At 34.8% G+C, this 23835-nt stretch overlaps 3 protein-coding genes and 1 long non-coding RNA gene across 4 annotated transcripts; 2 read left to right on the top strand and 2 right to left on the bottom strand.

Moving 5' to 3' along the window:
• Positions 1-8617: 8617 nt before the first annotated feature.
• LOC111212624 (S-adenosylmethionine synthase-like) lies at positions 8618-10877 on the top strand. Its single transcript, XM_022714193.2, has 2 exons — positions 8618-8863; positions 9528-10877. Exon 2 carries the CDS (start codon positions 9539-9541, stop codon positions 10718-10720), a length of 1182 nt encoding a protein of 393 aa, XP_022569914.1. The 5' UTR covers positions 8618-8863; positions 9528-9538; the 3' UTR covers positions 10721-10877.
• A 728-nt stretch (positions 10878-11605) lies between these two features.
• On the top strand, positions 11606-17192 carry LOC106388784 (protein translocase subunit SECA1, chloroplastic-like). Its single transcript, XM_013828929.3, has 19 exons — positions 11606-12155; positions 12232-12304; positions 12957-13163; positions 13236-13339; positions 13435-13614; positions 13703-13921; positions 13998-14111; positions 14189-14302; positions 14418-14585; positions 14783-14958; positions 15118-15184; positions 15269-15415; positions 15495-15590; positions 15673-15843; positions 15921-16172; positions 16261-16328; positions 16404-16521; positions 16605-16844; positions 16915-17192. Exons 1-19 carry the CDS (start codon positions 11736-11738, stop codon positions 17038-17040), a joined length of 3060 nt encoding a protein of 1019 aa, XP_013684383.1. The 5' UTR covers positions 11606-11735; the 3' UTR covers positions 17041-17192.
• On the bottom strand, positions 17055-18046 carry LOC111204486 (ribonuclease P protein subunit p38-like). The gene is made up of 5 exons (XM_022699364.2): positions 17919-18046; positions 17773-17820; positions 17645-17705; positions 17479-17574; positions 17055-17397 (listed from the first exon to the last, which is right to left on the bottom strand). Exons 1-5 carry the CDS (start codon positions 17942-17944, stop codon positions 17167-17169), a joined length of 462 nt encoding a protein of 153 aa, XP_022555085.1. The 5' UTR covers positions 17945-18046; the 3' UTR covers positions 17055-17166.
• Positions 18047-19182: 1136 nt separating this feature from the next.
• LOC106386180 lies at positions 19183-22994 on the bottom strand. Its single transcript, XR_001277426.3, has 5 exons — positions 20422-22994; positions 20100-20240; positions 19886-19999; positions 19740-19765; positions 19183-19607 (listed from the first exon to the last, which is right to left on the bottom strand). It is a non-coding gene; the product is annotated as an uncharacterized LOC106386180 (long non-coding RNA).
• Positions 22995-23835: the final 841 nt, after the last annotated feature.

Below are 23835 nucleotides of genomic sequence, written 5' to 3' on the forward strand. Positions count from 1 at the left end.
ATTTGTTTACAACTTTTGAGGCTTGAAGATTTTGTGTGACAAAACCTATAATTTGTACAAAACCAATTTTGATTGCTGTTCAGAGTAGACCAGATTTTAATTTATGGTTTTAAGTTTGATTAGAGCAATCTCCAAAATGACATTCTATTATGAAGTTTTCAAAACTCTATATTTAAAGTTTAAAGATGTTATTCTCCAAATACAAAACTTCAAACTTAACTTCAAAACTATTTATATTTCATACTATGGTCCTTATATTCTTCATAATCAATTTAAATTCATAAAAATTTGTAAATAACTAAGCACATATATAAATATATTACAAATATATTAATTAATAAAATGTTATATTAAAAAAATAAAAATAACATGATTAATATTAAACTTCAAACAAAATACCCTATAATTTCATAAAATTATTTTCGTAATGCATATATAATCAATTAGTGCATTTCAAAGTAAAAAATGACTCTCTTTATTTTTAATTTGTAGCTTACAAACTAAAAATTGTTGAAATCGGGCGGTCTTAAACTTGTAAATACATTAGATCTGAACAAGAAAGTAAAACATGAAAATAAATATTGCTAAAAGACTTAGCTTCTATCGATGATATTAATACTCACGAATGCATATGATCTGAATAAGAAATAATCGTACGAAAAAACATCAAAACAGCAACAACAACCATTTTCGGTTATACAAAATTTGTGTAGACAATATTTTGGAGATTTTGGAGGTTCCGGATCAAATTACATGACTATTAGTTATATAATTTAAATTTGTATTATTTAAATTTGTGTAATAGTTATATCTTCATGTAAATTTTTAGAAGCTTTTTTGTTGTTAAGTTTTTTTGTTGTATTGTTTTTGTCTAAATCTTGTTTTAAAATATTTTAAATCTTGTTTTAAAATATTTTAAATCTTATTTTAAAGTTTTATTTAAATCTTATTTTAAAGTTTTATCTAATTTTATGTGTAAAACTTAAATTTATAAAAAAAAAAATTATGAGATATAAATTTTTTAAAGATTAATACGATAAACGAAAAAAATATTTAAGAATTATAAATGTGATGTGTAATTGTAGGGACCAAAATGCAAACAAAATATGAAACTTTAAATTTGAAGTTTTGAGTAGTGAAACTTCAAATATAGTGTTTACTCTTTAAAACTTCAAATTTGAAGTTTTGAAGTTTCTTTTTGGAGAGCAAAAATCTTTAAATTTAAAATTATAGAATGGCTTTTGGAGATGATCTTAGGAATGTGTTTTTGTCGGTGCGATATTAATTGTAGTATCATGTTTTGAACCAAACTTTCATAGTTACATTATTGCTCAAGATCGGTATATGACTTGTGCCCATGCGGGACCTCTATGGACGAAGTATCAACGTTACACATGACCTTATTTAATTTCTAATCAATAAATACGATATATTAATCATTATATTCGTCACGTATCTGATCTATTTGAAAGTTACATTTTTTTTCTGTGTGATACCTTATGTACTGCGTCTGTGACTCCTTTTTAGTAGTGTTGGCAATTAGGTTGTACCGCCCTGTCCAATCTCGCCCTGCCGCGGGATCAACCTCAGTCGGGTCTCTGCGGGTCAGATCCGCGCGAGACACATGTTCTAGATGTGCTGACCAATCCCGACCCGTCTATTTCATAGGCTTTAGCAGGTCGGCCCGCGGGACGTTCCATCTCTAAACCTGCACACGCCAAAACAAAGTATTAGTTATGAGACAAGTTTGTTACAACTTACATACAATGTTACAACTTAGATACAAGGGAGAAGTCTACACTTCTACTTGTAAATTTAAGACCACATGAACAAGTACGTTCTACACTTCTACTTGGAATTGTCATTTGGTGTTATTATGTTTTCAGTGTTATAAACGGACGACAACGTACAAGATAAATGGTTAGTTAAAGTGCACAACAATCAGGCGGGCTCAAGTAAATTATGTGCCTTTGGGCAAAATAGTTTTTCAAAACAAAATTTACATATATTCTATGGATAACTTAAAAATTTTGAATCCTTTTTTAATTTTTTTTTTGAAAATCAGACCCCATTTTAATACTAATTATGCAAAAAAAAAAAATTGGGCCATGGGCCATGCCCCTTTGCCCATATGCCTCAGCCGGCCCTGATAACAAAGTGCACAACCATAGATGACGAATAAAAATATTCTTGAAAATAGTATCCAGAAAATACACTTTTAAAAGTTATTGCTAAATTTTAAAATCTAAGCAAAATTTTACTATGATAAGGAAAACAATTTGGTAACTTGCGGTCATGTTTGTTTTAGTGGAAGATACAATAATGAAAACCTCATAAGAGATCGTCTAAACTGTGATTATCAAACTTTAATGATTCAGTAACCGAATGATTAGAGTACAACAGAGTTTGAAAACTTGCGAAGCTTGAAGAGAAGAGTTCTGGTCACCGATCGGAGAAGAAGAGAAGCATAGATGAGAAATTGTCATCCCGGTTTGCAAAGAACCTCTTTGTCGGTATCATGAAAAGACGAAAAGAAAAGTTAAGCGGGTCACCCAACTGTCCCGCGTCCCGCTTCAGCCCAACCCACTTCGGCCCAATACCGTCGCAGTTACGCCCGCAAGGCCCGTTTGTTAAAATCTGTGTCCAATCCCACCCTGCAATGTGCTTTTACGAGTCAGGCCTGCGGGCAAGCTTCCATTTTGCCATCTCTACTTTTTAGCAGTACAACCCATCCAAATCTCAGTATAAATTGGATTTTTATTTTATTTTATACTTTTTGGTAAAAAAATATATTTTATTTTATATTCTTGAATGATTATTACTTCAGGCCGTGGATCTGTAATCATGTAAAATGTACAGACGAAGTTTAAACTATATTATAATTTAAATCATATAATTTAACTTTAAAAAAAACCCATTTCTTCAATGAGATTTGGAAATGCAATCTTCAAAATCTGTAGTACGCAGGGGCGGACCCACTAAGGCCCAAGGGGGGTCACTTGACACCCCTAAAATAATCAAATAAATGAAATTGCATAGGATATCTAATAGATTTTGTAACAGAAATGGTTATTTTGTATGCTTTGACACCCCATAAACCCAAGATCAAACCTCATTGACACCATAATTTTTTTTTTTTGAAAATTACATAAATCTGACCCCAGTAAAATAAATCTCTGGGTCCGCCACTGGTAGTAGGTATTAACCACTAAGCTTAAATTCATTTGTATTTCTTGGTGGACGGTTTTAATAGATTAATAATATTCGATATTTATTTATCAAAGTTTACATGTGATTCCTTGTTTATTTATAGTTGATCCATTATTATTAATATCATGCTCGGCTTGTCCGTTAATTTAGGGCCAGACTGGTTTAAACGCAGCGGTTGTGGGTGCAGGAGTTTGCGGATGCGGGTGGTTGCAGTTTCAAGTGCTGTTAAGCGTTTTGTATAACTGGTACAACGTTCGAAAATTATTGCGTTTTTAGGATATTTGTGACTGGTTGATTATAAGGCAGCAGTTTAATAATAAATTACTTATATTAACATATTATAACATAAAAAAATATAAAAACATACTACTGTAATAAAATATAATAATTATCAATATAATATGATTAATAAAAATATTATGTTTATTTATAAAAAATTTAAATTAGTTGAAAGTTATAATTTTAATAAAAAAATTTTTGAAGATTTATATTAAAAAAAATTAAAAATATTTTATTTCGTTTTATATATGTGTATTATATATGTGTGTATACAAATGTTTAAAAATTCTAATAAATAGTTAGTTTAAAGTTTTTATAAAGCAAATTATGATATTGTTTGTGAATTTTAATTAATATATAAAATATGTATATATTTTTATTTATAATATTTCCATTTTAAAATTTTAATTTTAAAATATTTTTGAAAATAATTTTATATTTATTTTTCCACCCGCAGCCGCAAACGCTAACTGAAACCAACTTTTGATTTTAAGAGGTTCGGAGCGGTTTGGAACGATTTGTAACGGTTTGTATAATTGTTTCAAAACGCTGTCAGCCGCTACCGACCGCAAAAGCTGCGTTTGCGGGTCTTAGCGGAAAAACGAGTCAGACCCTTACTAATTTAGTGGTTGGTGACGAGATCGGTGAATCTGTTATCATTTATTTATTTTCTTTTGTTGGTTTTCCTATAGTTCAAGATAAGAAATATATTCACCTGTTTATAAAGTAAAATGTTCTTGAATTTTCTTAAATTTTCGCATGATTTAATCATTTAAGTATGTATTTTATTTTCGATGATAGAAATCTCTACAACATTAGCAAGAAAATACATCATTTACATACTATATAACAACCCACTAGGTAGTAGTTCGTGCCTTGCGCAAGTACAAATTAGGTTTGTTTGGAAACATGTATAGCAATTTTTTTTTAAAGTTTGTTTGGAAACATAGATTGTAATTTAAAAAAACGGTTTGTTTAGAAACATGGATTGCAGTTTAAAAAAAAAAAAAGTTTGTTTGGAAACATAGATTGTAGTTTTAAAAAATAGGTTTGTTTGGAAACATGGATAGCAGTATATTAAGAGAAAAAAAAAGAGTAATGGGCTTATATTTTTAAGAAAATTTGGAAGTCCATTATATTATGAGAAACAATCTATCTAGTACCTAATCGGGTTCAGTTCAGGTCTGTTTGAGTTTCGTGTTTCCGGGGTCAAAGATTTCAGCTTCATTCTAATATTTCTAAATTTCAGTTTGGGTTCGCTTTGAATTTTTGCGGGTTCGGTTTGAGTTCGGATAATCCATTTAAATTACTTTTAAAATTTTAAAATTCATTATATATTTATATACTTTAAATTTCTCAAAAACTATAAACAAAATAATATATTAAATATAAATTTGAATAACATATGTCAGAATACCTAAACTTAACATATAAATTACTTTAGTTCAAATATTTGGATAGAGAATCAATAATTATTTTACGTATTTTCTGGTCTTTTAAGTATACTTTTACTATTTTATATTTACAATTGATTATTTGTATATATTTTCAAGTATTTAAACCAGCTTAAAAGTATCATATATATTCTAGATGTTATATATATATATATATATATATATTAAATATAAAAATAATTAATATATATAAGTATATAAATCTATTTCGGTTACATTCGGGTACCCGGAATATTTCGGTTCGGATCGGAATCGGTTTCGGTTCTCCAAAAACCAAAATTTTGAATAATTCAGATATTTAATCAATTTCGGTTTGGGTTTGGTACTACTTTTTCGGATCGAGATCGGTTCAGTTCTTCAGGTTCGGGTATTTTGCCTAGCCTTTATATTATTGACATGAAAAACAAATAGAAACATACTTTTGAAAAATATACCCGCGCACCCGCACGGATCAAAGTCTAGTATTTTTTTAAATAAGAAGACATTAGTTATGTTTAAATCTGGATAACGATTCGATTTAATATAATTACCATTATAAATCTATATTTATTTTGTTTTGTTTGATTAAAACAGTGTGCCTCGACATACCATACAAAATCATCAGTTTGCCATAGTAAAAACTGATATCAAGTGGATAATGACCGACTTACAATATTTTATGCTACATTTATAGATTATCAACCTCGCTACTCATCAACTTCTTGCTTAACATCCCATCATGTTCTTATCTGGTTTAAGAGTCTTACCAATGATATAGTTTGATTCTTTTTTTGACAGTTGACAATGAAATAACAAATTTTGATGCTCCTCTTCGCTACTCATCAACTTGTTATGAACACTTCTCAAAAGTTGGCTTCTATAACCACTATTATATTTGCTTCTCATTAGATTCTCAAAACTTGGTATCTTGACTAATCATCAAACCGTTATGAACATCGATTTTTCTCATCGATTGGCTTCTATCAACTCGATCGAAACGTATATGCTTCTCAAAAGTTGGCTTTTATAATCACTATTACATTCACATCTCATTAGATTCTAAAAGCTTGTTGTTGGATCCAATTTTGGGTAATACCTTAACGGGCCGTGATCAAAGGCATAGGCCTTAGGGAGCTGAAGCCCATAGCAAATAGTAGAGCTCGAGGAGGAGTCGTCGAGGTCGCGGAGATCTCGGAGCAGTTACGAAGATCCCGAAGTCGACACACTATAAAGGAAGAAGAAGGGACGCAAAGAGGGACACGTTGAAAACCCTAGAGAGAGCTACACAATAACATCGACCTTGTTTTCCTCCCGACCTTAGATTCTTTCTTTACGGATCTCATTTGTATCATTCGACCTAGTTCAACTCATTGTATTCGATCTTATTCATAAATAAAGTCCCTTTTTGCCTACTGGAAACTGTTTAACATCGTTGTGTTCTAAAGATATTGTTGCCTACATCATTTGTCTTCCCTAGATCAAACCCCGATCACTATCAAATACTTAGTGTAAATTTTAGGTTCTACGCTTGCCATCTTGACTACTCATCAAACCATTATGAACATCGATGCTTCTCATAAAGTGGCTTCTATCAAATCGATCTGTATGTTCTGAATGATAAAACGTGCTTCTCGTTAGTTAACGTAAATTAGGAAACTTTGTTTTTAAAACACAATTTTTTTTTGTGAAAAGCTCTATAAAGATGACACGTCAGTATCGTTCTTTTCAAAGTCATGTGAAGCCGTCGCGTATCCAAAATAGTGTGAACGCATTTAAGCCAAATGTTTATCCTTTAATATAAAGGAGATTAACTTGTTACTTAATTTTCCTTTTTAGTATTTGCTACGAATCAGTGCTGATATTGTCTTAAAATTTACTAATGGTATGTTCATGTTCGTCCTAGTGGCTGTAGTAAGATATCATGAGAAAGTGCTGATATTGTCATCTGTTAGATTAATAAACTGATAGCAACGTCAACATTCTTTTACAAGATATCATGAGAAAGGCTAGTAACCCATTCAAAAAAACTACAATACTAAGAATCTAACAACTAAGAGCACCTTTATCTCACGTTTCTAGGGTGGGTTTTTAGGAAAAAGTGGGTGTAGACCCCACTGAAACTAGAGAAAACGTTTCCAGAAATCGTGAAATATGAGACGTCTGTTGAACTGTTCGCGGACTCCACTGATACGTGGCGGTCCGCGATTGGTTTGATTTTAATTTTTTTTTTAAATCAGACAAAAATAATAAAAAAAAAAATAAAAAACGTATATGCGATAAAAATGGTCTAACTAAGCTTCACAAGACAAGCCAATCAAGAGAGACCTTCCAATACGCTTGTACCAAAAAATAGCCACCATAAACCTGCCAGACATCAGCTAAAAAGTATCGTCAATTTAACTTAAAATAAAATAAAATAAAATAAAATAAAATAAAATAAAATAAAATGACTAGGTACCAACCCCACTATAGATATATGAACAAACTAAACACGAATCAGCTGTTAGGCTGAGTTGAGTTGAGCCGTAGCAGTCTCTTGTGAACCTTCCGAAACCTGCACCACTTGTTGAGCTACTGGCGCCTCCCGGTTGCTATTTTTTTTTATCTTGTCGAGCTACATTAATATCCCTGCCCTACATTAATGTGCCCAATAACTTAGCTCTGGTTGCTCAAAATTAAAAGTAAAATATAGTAATTTTATCTTTGTACGATTTTTGGGACAAACTTTTTTTGTTATATGTTTTATTATTTTCAGTCTTAAAATTTTCATCCTATTAAAACAGTGAACATTTCTACTTTATTATAGTAAATTTTTATTTTTATTTTGTTGCATCAATAAACTTACTGGTCACAATTTCAATTATAATTAAATCATGCAGAAAATAGGTTATATTTATATTTTGGACTTTAGGCTATTAAAATTTTATTTTATCATTGGCAAATATTTTAATCTCATCTTGGAAAAGGTAGTTTAAGTTTCTCAAAACTAAAAATACAAAAAAAAAAAAACAATATGTAGCAAAAAAGGAGGAAATATTGTAAGTGAAGTAGCTCAAATTCGTCACCAAACACAAACAGCCATCTAAATCCAACCGTTTCATGATAGATCTAATGGTCATCATTTTGTCTCAACAACGACATCACTAATTTACAATATTCTTATATTTCCACCTACCAAAACTATGTCATCATCACTGATGAATGTCTCTGTCCTACCTTATTCTTAGTAATCTCGTCTTTCGTATCATTCTGTAGTCATGAAATTAATTAAACAGACTTTAATATGAAATCAATTTTGTTATACTTTTGGCGTGTACCTAAATACAGAAAACAAAAGATAAAATGCACCTCAACAATATGCATAACCATCTATCAACATATATATATATATATATATATCTTGTTTTTCATAATTTCTGAACTTATGGTTCATATAAATATTTTAAGGTGATGTTTTTGGAGAATCATTTTAATTTCTATTCTTTATAAATATATTATGGTAGATAACAATATGAAAAGTCTAACAAATGACCATTTATAGCTACTACTCAAACTTATCTATCCAAGATTTACATATATTTCATAATTTTTTATGTTTCTAAGTTAATAATCTTGTTGGTCAATAATATTAAATACATTTTTGGTAAAAAATGTATTAATGGGAAAATGTTATTAATACATTTTAAGCTGCCTATTAAAACCACAGAGGTAAGCCAAAGAAGTAAACAAGTAAAGTCTAAAAAGTCCAAAGCAAAGAGCTGCGTTAACCTATAGATTCGGTAGCCAGTCAAGAGTACCGTTTAATCCCTATAAATAGCGACGGCGTTTACATCCACAAATCGTCCCGAGTCGTTTCCTTCGGTATTAGATTTGCTTTGAGGCATAAGTCAGAGAGAGACTGAGATCTTAGATCTGAATCGCCCACATCGCAATCGCCAAAGGTACCGCTCCGCTTCTTCTTCTTCTTCCTCTTTGTTTCTGTATCGATTCGTTTTCTCGTTTTGCGTTTTCGAGTGTTTAGTTCTCTCGATTCGTCGGGGTTGTATTTGATTACCGCTTCGTATGCTCAGACTTGAAAATATTCGAATCGTTTAAACCATATTGTAACTGGATCTGCGACTGCGTGGCTCAGAAATGAGATCCTGAAGTGTTTTCGTTTAGATTTGAGGGATGTGATTAGGTTTAGTTCGATTGTAAACGGATCTGGATCTGTTCGTTTTCGCGAGTCCTTTAGTTCGAACTCGATTCAGGATTCATTATAGCAGATCTTCATGATGTTTTTGCTAAGATTTGGATTTGGCTCAGTTTTAAATGGACTCCATTAAGTCATAAATGAGTCTTCCTAGTTAATGATCCAAGTTCCATAAAGTCATTTTGGGCTCTCAACCCATTTGGGGAATCTGTGAGGATCAGAAGAATCGAATCACTTAGGATAAGATTGCATCTGTTTTATTCTGTTTTGCTGAGCAATGGTTTTGGAACCTCTTTAGCTTTATGTCAACTTGAGTGCTCTGGAATCAAATTATTCTTTTTTAACCTTTTAAAAAGGTTTCAGGAATATATAACAAAGGTTGCTGATTCAATGTTTCTTATGTTGTTTATTAGCTTTGAGAAAAATGGAGACTTTCCTATTCACATCCGAGTCCGTGAACGAAGGACACCCAGACAAGCTTTGCGACCAGATCTCTGACGCAGTCCTCGATGCCTGCCTTGAGCAAGACCCTGACAGCAAAGTCGCCTGTGAGACTTGCACCAAGACCAACATGGTCATGGTCTTCGGTGAGATCACCACCAAAGCTACCGTCGACTACGAGAAGATCGTCCGTGACACTTGCCGCTCCATTGGGTTCATCTCCGATGATGTTGGTCTCGACGCAGACAAATGCAAAGTCCTTGTCAACATCGAGCAACAGAGCCCAGACATTGCTCAAGGTGTTCACGGTCACTTCACCAAGCGCCCGGAAGACATTGGAGCTGGTGACCAGGGTCACATGTTTGGTTACGCCACTGACGAGACCCCTGAGCTCATGCCTCTGAGCCATGTTCTTGCGACCAAGATCGGTGCTAAACTTACTGAAGTGAGGAAGAACGGAACTTGCCGTTGGTTAAGACCAGACGGCAAGACCCAAGTCACTGTCGAGTACTACAAAGACAACGGAGCCATGGTTCCAGTCCGTGTCCACACCGTCCTTATCTCAACCCAGCACGATGAGACCGTGACCAACGAGGAGATCGCACGTGACCTCAAGGAGCACGTGATCAAACCAATCATCCCGGAGAAGTACCTTGACGACAAAACCATCTTCCACCTCAACCCATCAGGCCGGTTCGTGATCGGTGGACCACACGGTGACGCCGGTTTAACCGGACGTAAGATCATCATCGACACTTACGGAGGATGGGGAGCTCACGGTGGAGGTGCTTTCTCAGGGAAAGACCCGACCAAAGTCGACAGAAGCGGAGCTTACATCGTGAGGCAAGCCGCCAAGAGCGTTGTTGCTAACGGAATGGCTCGTAGGGCTCTTGTCCAAGTCTCGTACGCCATTGGAGTTCCCGAGCCGTTGTCTGTGTTCGTGGACACTTACGGAACAGGGTTGATTCCAGACAAGGAGATACTGAAGATCGTGAAAGAGAGCTTCGATTTCAGACCAGGGATGATGACTATTAACTTGGACTTGAAGAGAGGAGGCAATGGAAGGTTTTTGAAAACGGCGGCGTATGGACATTTCGGAAGAGACGACCCTGACTTCACCTGGGAGGTCGTGAAGCCACTCAAGTGGGACAAACCTCAGGCTTAAGATTCTTATTATTACTATCATGATTTTTAGTATTTTCTATGCTTGTTTCTATCCTCTTCACTTTTAAACATCTGTTTGATCAATAATCAACCCCCTCTGTTTTGGGTTTTTATTTTATTTTCTGTATTTCTGAATGAAAGTTTTCTGGTTTGTCTGATCTTTATGATATAAGCATCGCAATGATAGTCAAAGACTACGAAATGTACTCCTTGACAAGTGCTAAAGACACATACCGATAATAGATATGCCGACCAAGCTAGTGGGTGGTTGAAGGATATAGTAGAGCGGATGGTTGGGTCAGGACCACTAAAGAATACACTTTAGTATACTGAACATGGATACACTCGCTACTAGTATATTTGGTTTTAGTTTATACAGTTTCTGATCAGTAAACAAGGTGAGCATTCTGCTCGAGTAAATTTGAAACCTATCCTCTGGGTTGATCGCATTTTATAATTCTAGTAGAGTAATAGTCTATCTATAGCCTATTAGCAATATTTTTGCATAAACAAAAACTTAAAATTCACTGAAAAAGTAAATAAAAAAGATTTTTTTTGTTTTAAGTTTTTTATCATCAAAATTGGAGAAACAAATATATTTTCATAAATTCTTTCAAACATAGAAAATGAGAGAAACAAAGTAAAATCTATGTGTGTTAGAAAAAAAAAAGAAAAAACAAAGTAATATGTATGTATCAATAATTGTTTTGACAAAATTTTGACTTAATTGATGTAAAATGACAAATTTTCGTAAAATACGGGCATGAAATTTATGCGTACGTAGCAGCTAGAAAGGATGATAGAAGCTCGATGACGTGGCAAACAGAAGGTTATCCATCAGGAATCGGGTTTGGGGGTACAAATGTAATTTCAGGCACCTTATCCTCAACCTCTCAGTTCTTTCTCTCTCGTGCTCTTCACTCGACGAACACACGAAGCCCGTAAACCAAAATTCTGTATCCTAGCCGGACTATTGTGGACCCCCGCCGGCAATTCTCCCGGCTCGCCGTCGCAATATGGTGTCTCCACTCTGCGACTCTCAATTACTAAACCACCGCCCTTCGATCTCCCCTACACCTTCTCACTCCACGATCGCTGATCGAAAATTCCTCCGCCATAATCGTCCTCTGAGCTCTTCCCCGTTCCTGGGAAACGGAATCAAGCTAGGTGTATCAGGATGTAGTAGTAGGAGGTACTCTCTTCGGATTCGGAGGAGGAGCACGAGTGTAAACGCTTCGTTAGGCGGTCTTCTCAGCGGGATTTTCAAGACTTCTGATAACGGAGAGTCCACGAGGCAACAGTACGCATCAGTCGTGGCCTCCGTTAACCGCTTGGAGACGGAGATTTCGTCTCTTTCGGATTCGGATTTGCGAGGGAGGACCGATGCGTTGAAGCAACGAGCTCAACAAGGAGAATCCATGGATTCACTTCTACCTGTAACTTTGCCAAAAATCCTTCGTTTCAGTTTTGTGATTTGATGCCAAATTGGTTTGATTAAATCTAATTTTGCAGGAGGCGTATGCTGTTGTGAGAGAAGCTTCCAAGAGAGTTCTTGGACTCAGACCTTTCGATGTGCAACTGATAGGTAAACGCAATCTCTGTGGACTGTCACTGTTTACTTTCCATTGAGTCTTTTGATATGCCTTGAATTTGTTCTGAACGTTAGTAGCATTAGTCAGCACGGAGATTTTACTGCCCTGTCACCCAGTTAGGGGTCTAGGGGAACAACGTCACCCTGGTCTGAGGTCGGGGGGCAAAGACGCCCCAGCTCAGTCGATATAGTGTCACTCTTATATAAAACCGCGGGATACTATTATAAGTATATCTCTATTTGTACTAAGGAAACTGAAATCGCCTCCAAGAATACAACTGATTTGGGGAAGAAATAGCAATCTCTATTTTTTACACTATATTTAGACCAATGCTGTTTTAGGAGAATACAATGGATCCAACTCTAATAGAGATCTCTATTTTAGAAGAAAAAATAGCAAAATACATTGGAGATGGTCTTATATTGGCGCCACCGTATTCTGTTTAGTCTCATGTATTGCGCGAGTCTTGAAACCGAGAAGATTTTAGGATGCGGGATTCTCTTATATATATCCATCCCTATTTGTATTTTGAAATCTGAAATGGCCTCCTATAATACACCCACTTTGGATTTATTTATCGTGTTTATTAAGTATTTACTCGCATCTGTTATAGCACATTCAACTCTACGTTTGGTTTGATTGCAGGTGGTATGGTCCTCCATAAAGGAGAGATAGCTGAGATGAGAACTGGTGAAGGGAAAACTCTTGTAGCCATTTTACCTGCTTACTTGAATGCGTTAAGTGGGAAAGGTGTTCATGTGGTTACTGTCAATGATTATCTTGCTCGTAGAGATTGTGAATGGGTTGGTCAAGTTCCTCGCTTTCTTGGATTGAAGGTTGGTCTGATCCAACGTATGTCTCTTCCTCTGAACTCACTTGTGTATCTCTACTAATAGGAAAAAAACTAACTTGTTACTATGGCAGAGAATATGACACCTGAACAAAGAAAGGAAAATTATTTATGCGACATCACTTATGTCACCAACAGTGAGCTTGGATTCGACTATCTGAGAGACAATCTTGCCACGGAAAGTAATTCTTGCTTTGTTCTCTCTTTTGTTTCTGGATGTTACGAGTTTTTGTTTGAATGCCTTTGCTGAGTTGTTAGTTACTGAATGTACAGAGTGTGGAGGAGCTCGTCTTGAGGGATTTCAATTATTGTGTAATTGATGAAGTTGATTCCATACTTATTGATGAGGCAAGAACTCCTCTCATTATCTCTGGCCCTGCAGAGAAACCTAGTGAGCAATACTACAAAGCTGCCAAAATTGCTTCAGCCTTTGAGCGGGATATACATTACACTGTAAGACTCTTTCAGTTAATTCTTGTATTGTTTGAATCCATTCATCTTCCTAATTCTAACTGCTCACTGAGCTTTTTTGGTGTTGCAGGTTGATGAAAAGCAAAAGACTGTTTTACTAACGGAACAAGGTTACGAAGATGCAGAAGAAATCCTGGACGTGAAAGATTTGTATGATCCTCGTGAACAATGGGCGTCATATCTTCTTAATGCCATTAAGGCAAAAGAACTGTTTCTCAGAGATGTGAACTATATCATCCGAACAAAGGAGGTTCTTATCGTGGATGAGTTTACTGGTCGTGTGATGCAGGTACTTGTGTATATCATTTTCTAATTAAACATTACGTAGTAGTAGTAACCCACTGAACAAGTTGCGTCTTCTGCAGGGAAGACGTTGGAGTGACGGACTACATCAAGCAGTTGAAGCAAAAGAAGGCTTGCCAATTCAGAATGAATCTATTACACTGGCATCCATTAGTTATCAAAATTTCTTTCTCCAGGTCGGTAATGCTCTACTTTCAACATTTTGAATAAAGTTACTTCGAGATCTTAATGCTTAGTTTCTGTTGTGGTGTAGTTCCCGAAACTTTGCGGGATGACTGGTACTGCATCAACCGAGAGTGCAGAATTTGAGAGCATATACAAGCTGAAAACTACAATTGTACCCACAAATAAGCCCATGATAAGAAAGGTTTGTATTGTATCTTATTTTCTGAACTTGCACCTCAAAAATGTATGAGTAACTTTGGTGTTTTGTCTTTTCTAAACCAAAAAGGTTTCATCTTTCCTTGTTAAATCACTTGCAGGATGAGTCAGATGTGGTTTTCAAGGCAGTTAATGGCAAATGGCGGGCAGTGGTGGTGGAAATTTCTAGAATGCATAAGACTGGTAGAGCTGTGCTGGTTGGTACAACCAGCGTTGAGCAGAGTGACGAGCTTTCTCAACTATTGCAGGAAGCTGGAATAACTCACGAGGTAAGGCCTCCATGTCATTTTGAGAAATCTTATTTTGGTGTATCTATGCAGAAATAAATCCAAAATTTATACTCCCTTAGTATTTAGTCCCCAAAAAAATCTATGGCATCTAAAAGCCAGTTTGCAAAATTGAAACAAATGATATTCACTGTACTAGAAAACTGACGGATGATGTTATATGTATGTTGAACAAATAGGTCCTCAATGCAAAACCAGAGAATGTGGAGAGAGAAGCTGAAATTGTAGCACAAAGTGGTCGTTTTGGGGCTGTAACAATTGCCACAAATATGGCTGGGCGTGGGACAGACATTATTCTCGGTGGAAACGCAGAGTTTATGGCACGTTTGAAGCTCCGTGAGATACTTATGCCCAGGTATTATTATGCATGTAGCATTCTAATATGCCAATTATGATCAATAGTACTGTGAGCGTGATCCTTTATGCACCCTTGGTATAACTGCTCTAGGTTATGTAGATTGTACATTGTTTCTTTTTAACTAAGGTTTTATTACATTTTGACTGTTTACTACAGAGTGGTGAAGCCTACTGATGGTGTTTTCGTATCTGTGAAGAAGGCCCCTCCCAAGAGGACGTGGAAGGTTTGACCCTTTTCAGCGTCTCTTGTTTTGGTTTATAGCATGGGATTCTAATGGTTATTACTTACACTTGCTTTTACTTTGCAGGTGAATGAGAAGTTATTTCCATGCAAATTGTCAAATGAGAGAGTGAAGCTAGCTGAGGAAGCTGTACAATCAGCTGTAGAGGCTTGGGGCCAGAAATCGTTAACTGAGCTTGAAGCAGAAGAACGTCTATCTTATTCTTGTGAAAAGGTGAAAAAACTAATAAACTTTATCTTGTTATGTCAAAATAGAACTATCTTAGTCATCGATCTTTGCTCTTTCTCCACAGGGTCCAGTTCAGGATGAAGTCATTGGTAAACTAAGGAACGCATTTCTTGAGATAGCAAAAGAATATAAGGGCTTCACAGATGAAGAAAGGAAAAAGGTTGGTTCTGTTACATCAGATCAGTATGTGAATCTCCGTTAAGTATCTGTTGTTGGTCACCTTTTGTCTTGAATTGCTACAGGTTGTGGAAGCCGGTGGACTCCACGTGGTTGGGACGGAGAGGCATGAATCACGCCGTATTGACAATCAGCTGCGTGGGCGAAGTGGCCGCCAAGGGGATCCTGGAAGTTCCCGGTTCTTCCTTAGTCTTGAAGATAACATATTCCGCATTTTCGGGGGAGATCGGATCCAGGTGACTGTTTATATCTTCTATTACTACATTCTTCTTGAGAAGATTCGCCTAAATGTTGTTGCCATTCAACTCTTTAGGGTATGATGAGAGCATTCAGAGTTGAAGACTTACCAATCGAATCCAAGATGCTTACTAAAGCTCTAGATGAAGCTCAGAGAAAAGTGGAGAATTACTTCTTTGACATCAGGAAGCAACTGTTCGAATTTGATGAGGTTCTCAATAGCCAAAGAGATCGTGTTTACACAGAGAGGAGGCGCGCTCTTGTGTCAGACAGCCTTGAGCCTCTGATTATTGAGTATGCTGAGTTAACAATGGATGACATTCTAGAGGTAAGTTAAAAACAGTGTTCAAAAAATAGCTTATTCCCTGAGTCTATCTCTATAACGACAGTCTTAACTCTGTTTTACCACTTAATAGGCAAATATTGGCCCGGATACTCCAAAAGAAAGCTGGGATCTTGAAAAGCTCATCGCCAAAGTTCAGCAGTAAGAGTTATATTTCTCTTAAGAGAAGAGAAAACACTTCTTTCACATACACTCACTCATTCCAATCTCTATCAGGTACTGTTATCTGTTGAATGATCTCACTCCGGATTTGCTGAAAAGCCAAGGATCAAGTTACGAGGGATTGCAAGATTATCTCCGTGCCCGTGGCCGAGATGCATACTTGCAGAAAAGAGTAAGTTTTATATGATTCTAAAACTTTTCTCACCAGAAGCTTTGTTGTTTTTGGTTGATTAAGCTTTTGTTTTCGATGATCAGGAAATAGTGGAGAAAGAAGCACCAGGGCTAATGAAAGATGCTGAACGTTTCTTAATCTTGAGCAATATAGACCGGTTATGGAAAGAACACCTTCAAGCACTCAAGTTCGTGCAACAAGCTGTTGGGCTTAGAGGATATGCGCAACGTGATCCGCTCATTGAGTATAAGCTTGAAGGATACAATCTATTTCTGGAAATGATGGCTCAAATAAGAAGAAACGTCATATACTCCATTTATCAGGTTCTTGATTAACTCAAAATCTCTACTTTTTACACAAAACATTCACACCTTCGCTTTTTTTTTTAAACAGTTTCAACCAGTGATGGTGAAGAAGGATCAAGACAAGAAGTCTCAGAATGGGAAACCAAGCAAACAAGTGGATAAGCCTAATCAAGTCGGTGTCGCAGATGAGCCATCGTCAGTTGCTAGTGCCTAAGAGTGGTAAAACAATAGCAAATCTTTTTTGGATACATGGACCAAAACTGTGGATCTATAAATTTGTTTGTCAACCTTATGTATAATGTAAATAACAAACACAGAGAAAAAGACAACAAAAACCAGATCAAGAAGTATCATCTCTTGTAAGAATCTGTTGTAGTGATAGGTTGAGATCGTTTCCTCTGGCCTTGACCCCAATAGCTAGAGCTGTCTTGAGCTTAACCAATTCCCCTAATCTGAGGGAGGCTCGTTTGTGGTCTCTGATATAGAGAACAGGGACGTTCCGTGAAGCAGCTAAGTTGGGTATATGTTTGGTTAGCATCCTCGGTTTACAATCTGTTACTACTATCACTACCTGTGATGGAAACAAAACTCTTCCTAAAAGGCTTTTTCTTTACACAACCCAAACTAGTTATGAGAGTTGTTAGGGTGTAACCTGAAGTTGAACAGGAGGTTGTCTAGTGTCGGTAGGGTTTGGTTTCATCCTCTCCAGAACACGCGTCACTTCGTTGATCCCAATCGCTATTTGTTTCTGATTTAATCAAAACTGATCTTCAGAGAGAGAAAGAAACTAAAACATAAGTAAGAGTCTAGTAAGTAACCTTGAGCCATAGCTTCTCGGGCAATGAGTTCACATTCGAAGGCTTGGACGTCTCAATTCCTCTTCAAGTTCGGAAGACGAAGGAGAGATTAGCGATGTTCTTATGCTTTTAGGGTTTAGAGTTGTTACCTTTGAACTAAGGCGAGAAGATGAGTTAGACGTTCGCCTTCGTAGTAACTACAATTCGAACCAGATAAAAATCGAAATCTTCAGACACAGGAACAGGATTAGACTGAATCAAAGGTAGACGTAAGACGAATGAAGAATTAGGTTACCCTGATTCTTTGACGGAGCCTTCCATCTTCTTCTCAGGGTTTATTGGTGCGACGCCTCTTATCCCTGTGTGTTTTAATTCGAGGGAGGGAGTACCACGCAGAGATTTATTTGGAGTCTACATTTTTTATGGATAAATTTTCTAGAAACTTTTTAGTTTATTTTCATAAAAATAATTATTAAAAAGAAATAATTAAAATAAATTATGATTTATAGTTAAACGGTGGAGTTTTGAAGATACGATTTCAAATTAAAAAAAAATTAAAAAAAAATTAAAAAAAAACTAAAAATTAAAAAATTAAAAAAATTAAAAAATTATTTGTGACAAAAACTTAGAAATAGTTATTTGAGATAATTATCATTTTTTACATATAGGTCTGTTTTGTATTTAGCCAAACATTTTCTATATAAAATTTCAATCTATTGATTTATCAGAAAAAAAAAACATTTACAAAGCAATCAAACATAGAACATTGTATGTTGTAACCATCTTCCACGTAAACCCGCGTGTTTGTGCTTAGGCTTATACTTAAGTGATAAAATTATGTTCTTCATAGCCTTATCAATGACTGTGTGCATTTGATCTATCGTCGTCTATGCTTGTTTAATAACGCCTAGCATTTCTCCTCCCCCCACACCAAATATAGTAAATTCAGGTCGGGAACAATATTTCAGCGAGTACATAATCTATAAACCTTTATTTGAAAGATTTGAAGTCAAAAACTTATCGATCATTTCTTTCCTATAGTAATTAACATATAAGCCTTATGGACATCGACATTGCATATGTACAATTAACGGTGACAACACATTCTATTTCCAATGTCGATGCCCATAAAGCTTATATGTTAATTACTAATTGGTCTTTCAATGTCGATGCCCATAAGGCTTATATTTCAGCGAGTACATAATCTATAAAGTTTTATTTTGACATTATTCTACTATAATTCGAGTTTCTATTTGTTTACCTAATTGGTCTCGTATCACGATTAACCTTTACCGTCATTTTTATTCATTTCTCATAACATCAAGCATACTTTCCCCATATCAATTTAGTTAAGTTTCTCATTTCTTTCCAATAGTAATTAACATATAAGTCTTATGGGCATCAACATTGGAAATAGAATGTGCTGTCATCGTTAATTGTACATATGCAGTTAGTCGCTTGGTTACAACAATCAAGTGTCTTGAATATTTAGTTGTAATCAAGGTTTTGGAAATCGGACCGGTATATCACCAAAACCGGTAGATTTTGTTTATGTAGAAAATGGCCGTCAACTTTACCTTTTATATTGTAAACCAAGTAACTTTGCACTAAGCGAAGGCATATTTGGAGAAACATTAAGAAGCAATAGAAAAGATGAAAATCTTAGGAACTTAGAAGAACCTTAATGACGGTTTTATAAAGTTAAAAAACATAAAATAAGTGGAAAACCGGACTATTGGCCATGTGAAGACAACTCACATGAGTATTTGCGACTTTTCTCTTCATAAACAACAGTCGGAGATATTGGTAGTTCCATCTTCGTGACGGCTGCAGAGTGATCTCCATGGTTGACCTTATAAGTTGGTGAACTTTAAAATTTGTCTCTTGCTTCTTTTTTTGTGTATGGGTAATCTCTCTAGCTTGTTTTTTTTGGGAAAAATGTTGAATATTGTCTTTAATTTGGAGTTCTATTGCTGCTTTCACCCTGAAATAAGGATTGTCAGGTTAGTTTTTTTACATGGGGGTTTGCTATAAAATAACTTAATCTTCCCTATCTCTGACACAGTTTTCAGGGATGCTTTCTTTAGTGTTTGCAGATATTGTCAAAGTACGGTACCTGGGAGTGAAATTGTTTGGTGTAACCTGAATTTGAAAAACATACTGCTTAACATAAACATTAACAAGGCGGCATGTTAATTTATAACCATCAGCGCAAAGACTATGTTAAAAGTTGACAGTTTTGTTTTCAAAGTAAAACCATACCTTACAATGTTTAGAAAGAGTATTTAATTGTTTGTGTGGATGGTGTGGCTGCTTTTTTGGTGAGCTAATTCGTCTTGGTGTGGAGTATGACAATGAACCATAGACGACAGAGTGCTATGTAAAGAAGGGAGATGCTTTTAGTCACAATTTATTTAAAATTTCAATGGATTGTTGGTGTAGAAAAGAAATGGTGTTTGGAAGAAAATGGTGTTACCTTCTTATCAAAATGTTTTGTGATACCCATGAATTGACTGTCCTTTGATATTACGTGAATTCTAATAGCAGAGAAGACGACCAACTATCTCCAGAGACTAACGACCGGGGAAGATGAAGATCATGACATAGTGAACCGCCGCTGGGATTGAGAGTTTTAAGCAGGAGAATTTTAATATCAGTGAATGAAATGTGGTTTTATGTAGTTTCAACTATTTATATTGGTTTTTGCGTCAGTTATGAAACGTTTGAGATGCAGACGTAATGATTGCAAACATAATTGGGAGGGAGGAGAGGAATTATTGAATGAGAGAAGCAATTACCTTACATTTAGGGAAGAAGAACATAGATTCCAACGCCTCTGAATATGAACTGTTAAAGAGAATACACCGCATCGGCCGACGGGAGGAAGAGGAAGACATAAAGTCGAGGATTTGGATGGACGGTTTGTTAGATACAGTGTAGGACCCACAATAAAGAGGGGATTGATGACATGGACACCTTTAGGAAAGAGCAAAACTCTTCTATTATAATATATATTTATTATTATTTAACAAAAATATATAAAAATTTAACATAATTAAAAAAAAGAATATGAAACTAAAAGTCTATATTTAAGACAAAAGATGGCGCGATCCTCAGAAGGTTCTAATGATAGTGAAAGCATTGAATTAAGAGTGAAATGAGTATTATGGTTCATTCTCAGTTCATCAATACATGGGTAAGACATGGTTTCAATGTTTAATGGTTCATCATCAGTCATCAATAATCATGTTTAATCGTGAATGCACTCTAAATCCAGTAATTTAACTAATAGTTCATTAATATTCTACATTAGCAGGTTTAAATTTCAGGTCCTTAAGAATGTGAAATATGCAGATTAATAAAGCAAATGCTTACATGAAATTTTCATCATAATGCAAGGAGTACCGTCAGACGTAAACGTAGATCTTGTAAGACGTTTAAAGTTATACAGTCATACGTGATTACTAATAAGACAGTAAGAATTTTTGGTTGTAAAATCGTCTATGTAATATTTCTGTAATAGCATAATTAACTAATGTTAAAAAAGAACCATGTTTAATCTGTCATTTCTTCATCACCATCATCCGATTGCTACCGCTTTCTTCTACCACCAACGCAAAACTCCAGCATTTTGAAGCCAACTCCGCTCCTAGTTTTTGCAACCATGCTTTAGCTTTCCCTTAATTAAATTTTAGAAACGGATTAATCCGAGTTCTTTCCACAGCTGTACACATTTTCCTTTATGAAATCACCATTACACTAACATGAACTTCATCAAACCACCAAGAATTAAACCAATGAAAAGAACTTGTAAGGATTCTGCATCTAATCTGGACAAAACAAAGAAACAATAACATTTTATTTCTTAATTTCAAAAGAGACACTTCGCCTTAACATTAACATATCATAGATCTCTCAAATGAGTAGAGAGCTATGAACTCTCCTAAGAAGAAAGAGACAAAACATCCATCATCAATAGAATGAGATCATATAACAAATAAAAATAAAAGAGATGATGAAAATATAATGGAAATGAAAAGATAAGAAACCTAAACATAATATACTTCAAATATCACTAGAAGGCAAAATCGGTCTGTGCAAAGACGAAGTCTGTCGAAATGGAATCAAATTCTGATTACATCAAAAAAATTTATAGTAAAAATGAACAATTAATATCTTTCTCTCTTTGAATGAATGTGGAAAAGAATTGAGAGAGATTCTTTGCTTTTGTTTTCTTTTGCCAACCGAAGTTTTTTCTTCAACTTATTTACTTTCTAAACTTTCACGCATGTTGACTATTTAGTTTCTCTTTTATTCTTCGAAAATTGACCAATATTATAAGTTTATCTATATTGAATTTAATATATTACCATATTTTACTTTCTTTGTTATTTACTATGCCGTCATAACTTTGAAAGATGAATGTGAGAGATTCTCCGCTCTTGATTTTGTTGCCAACCAAAGGTTTTTTCTTCAACTTATTTAGTTTCTAATTTTTCACGCATTTTGACTATCTAGTTTCTCTTTTATTCTTCGAAACATTGACTACTATTATAAGTTTACCTATATTGAATTTAGTTTATTACCATATTTCACTTTCTTTATTATTTACTATGTTGGCATAACTTTATAGATATCATTGTGTTGAATCGTACTTTTGTTTATATAAATATGATTGCCATGGTTTAAAACTGTATATTCGATATAAGCTCAAAAAAGTGTGCATTCCTATTAAAAGGTGAGAAACTGAATACTTGCACCGGGTGGTTTCAGAAGAAAGAAGATTTTATTCATATCCTCGAAAATCCTTGTCGAAATCATGAATAATGGTAATATATTTTCATAAATTTCATATGTGCATATATATATCGTTCATTATTGGCATGTCATCGTAATTTTATTTTAAATAGTCAAATTTCAATATTGCATTAGATCTATTATAATTTATTTTTTCTTTAAAGTAATTTTTTTGTTGTTATAGCATTTTCACTTAGATAATTCCCCATACATATATTTTTTTGGGATTGGCATTCTGTATTTGGATATGATTTGGTTTATAATAAATCCGTTCATGTTTGATTTTGTTATAAAATGCATAATAAAATTTTTAAATAATACTATAGCTTTAGCATTTAAAAAAAAAATTAATTTATAATATTGTTACATTGATTTTTTTCACATAATATGGATTCGATTCAAATAATTCAGAATGTAATCATTATGTTGTTCCAATTTTTATAAATCTTGGTTTGGATTAAAATTGATCATCATGATTTGGTTATGTTCTTTTATCCCTGTCTTTCTATTTGATTTTTAGGTTACGTGATAAAATATATTTTTTATACGCAAAACATGAAATATATGTTTTTTCTTCAAAAAAAAATTTCTCTCCCAGAAGTTAGTTTTTCTCATGTCATTTGTGTTTTATCTAAATGTAGTATTGGAAATAGCATAATTAATTGTATTATCTATTAAGCAGGGGATCTGAGATTTTAGGAGTTTTAAACATTTTTAAGAAGGTTGGTTTAAAAAATATATATATAATTTAAAGGTCTATTACTATGTAAAAGAATATCAAAAATTTTGGATACCAAAGCCATTGTTTCATCGGCCTGATCCGGCCCAGCTATTAAGTTTGGGCCAAACTTATGATTGGATATTGTGTTACACGTGCTTTATTTATTTTATTTATTTGGTCAAACACGTGCTTTATTTATAGGACATCATGTTAAACGTTATCTATTTAGGTTTGTGTCTGAGATACTATCACATTCTCTGCCTCCTTGAGAAAGCCCTCTAACCCTTCTTTTGTCTTTCTCTTCCCATTGATCTCAGAAACACCAAGAATCTCGCGTGCATGTTTCTGTCCCACACATGCTGACCTCGTCAACATCCTTCGCAAGCGAATCGATAGAGGGGAACGCTCTAGTCTCATAACCGACAATCATATTCTGTACAAGACAGCACCGTGGCTTTTCCAACACGTAAGACATGTTAGCTTCTATGAGAAGTACGTGTGGTATTACTACGTCACGAGGAAACAACCTCCGGCGATGACGAGAAAAGCTGACTCGTCGAGACCGTGCCGTAAGGTGGGTGGGTCAGGGACATGGAAGACATCTAGTTTGAAAAAGGTTATCGATAAAAAAGGAGTTAGGGTCGGTTCTATGCACTATGCAAGCTTCCAGGCCAATGTTGAAACAAAGAAAGAT

This window comes from Brassica napus, chromosome C3 (genome assembly GCF_020379485.1).
Source record: "Brassica napus cultivar Da-Ae chromosome C3, Da-Ae, whole genome shotgun sequence".
In the NCBI taxonomy this organism is placed as follows: Eukaryota; Viridiplantae; Streptophyta; class Magnoliopsida; order Brassicales; family Brassicaceae; genus Brassica; species Brassica napus.

Bases quoted from the DNA above. Each gene is read 5' to 3' on its own strand.
- LOC111204486 (XM_022699364.2), bottom strand. From the start codon at position 17,944: ATGGAAGGCTCCGTCAAAGAATCAGG. The intron at 17,821-17,918 runs GTAACCTAATTC...TTCGAATTGTAG, and splicing joins GGCTCCGTCAAAGAATCAGG to TTACTACGAAGGCGAACGTC. The intron at 17,706-17,772 runs GTAACAACTCTA...CCGAACTTGAAG, and splicing joins CTTCTCGCCTTAGTTCAAAG to AGGAATTGAGACGTCCAAGC.
- LOC106388784 (XM_013828929.3), top strand. From the start codon at position 11,736: ATGGTGTCTCCACTCTGCGACTCTCAATTACTAAACCACCGCCCTTCG. The intron at 14,303-14,417 runs GTTTGTATTGTA...AATCACTTGCAG, and splicing joins ATAAGCCCATGATAAGAAAG to GATGAGTCAGATGTGGTTTT. The intron at 16,522-16,604 runs GTAAGTTTTATA...TTCGATGATCAG, and splicing joins ATGCATACTTGCAGAAAAGA to GAAATAGTGGAGAAAGAAGC.
- LOC111212624 (XM_022714193.2), top strand. From the start codon at position 9,539: ATGGAGACTTTCCTATTCACATCCGAGTCCGTGAACGAAGGACACCCA.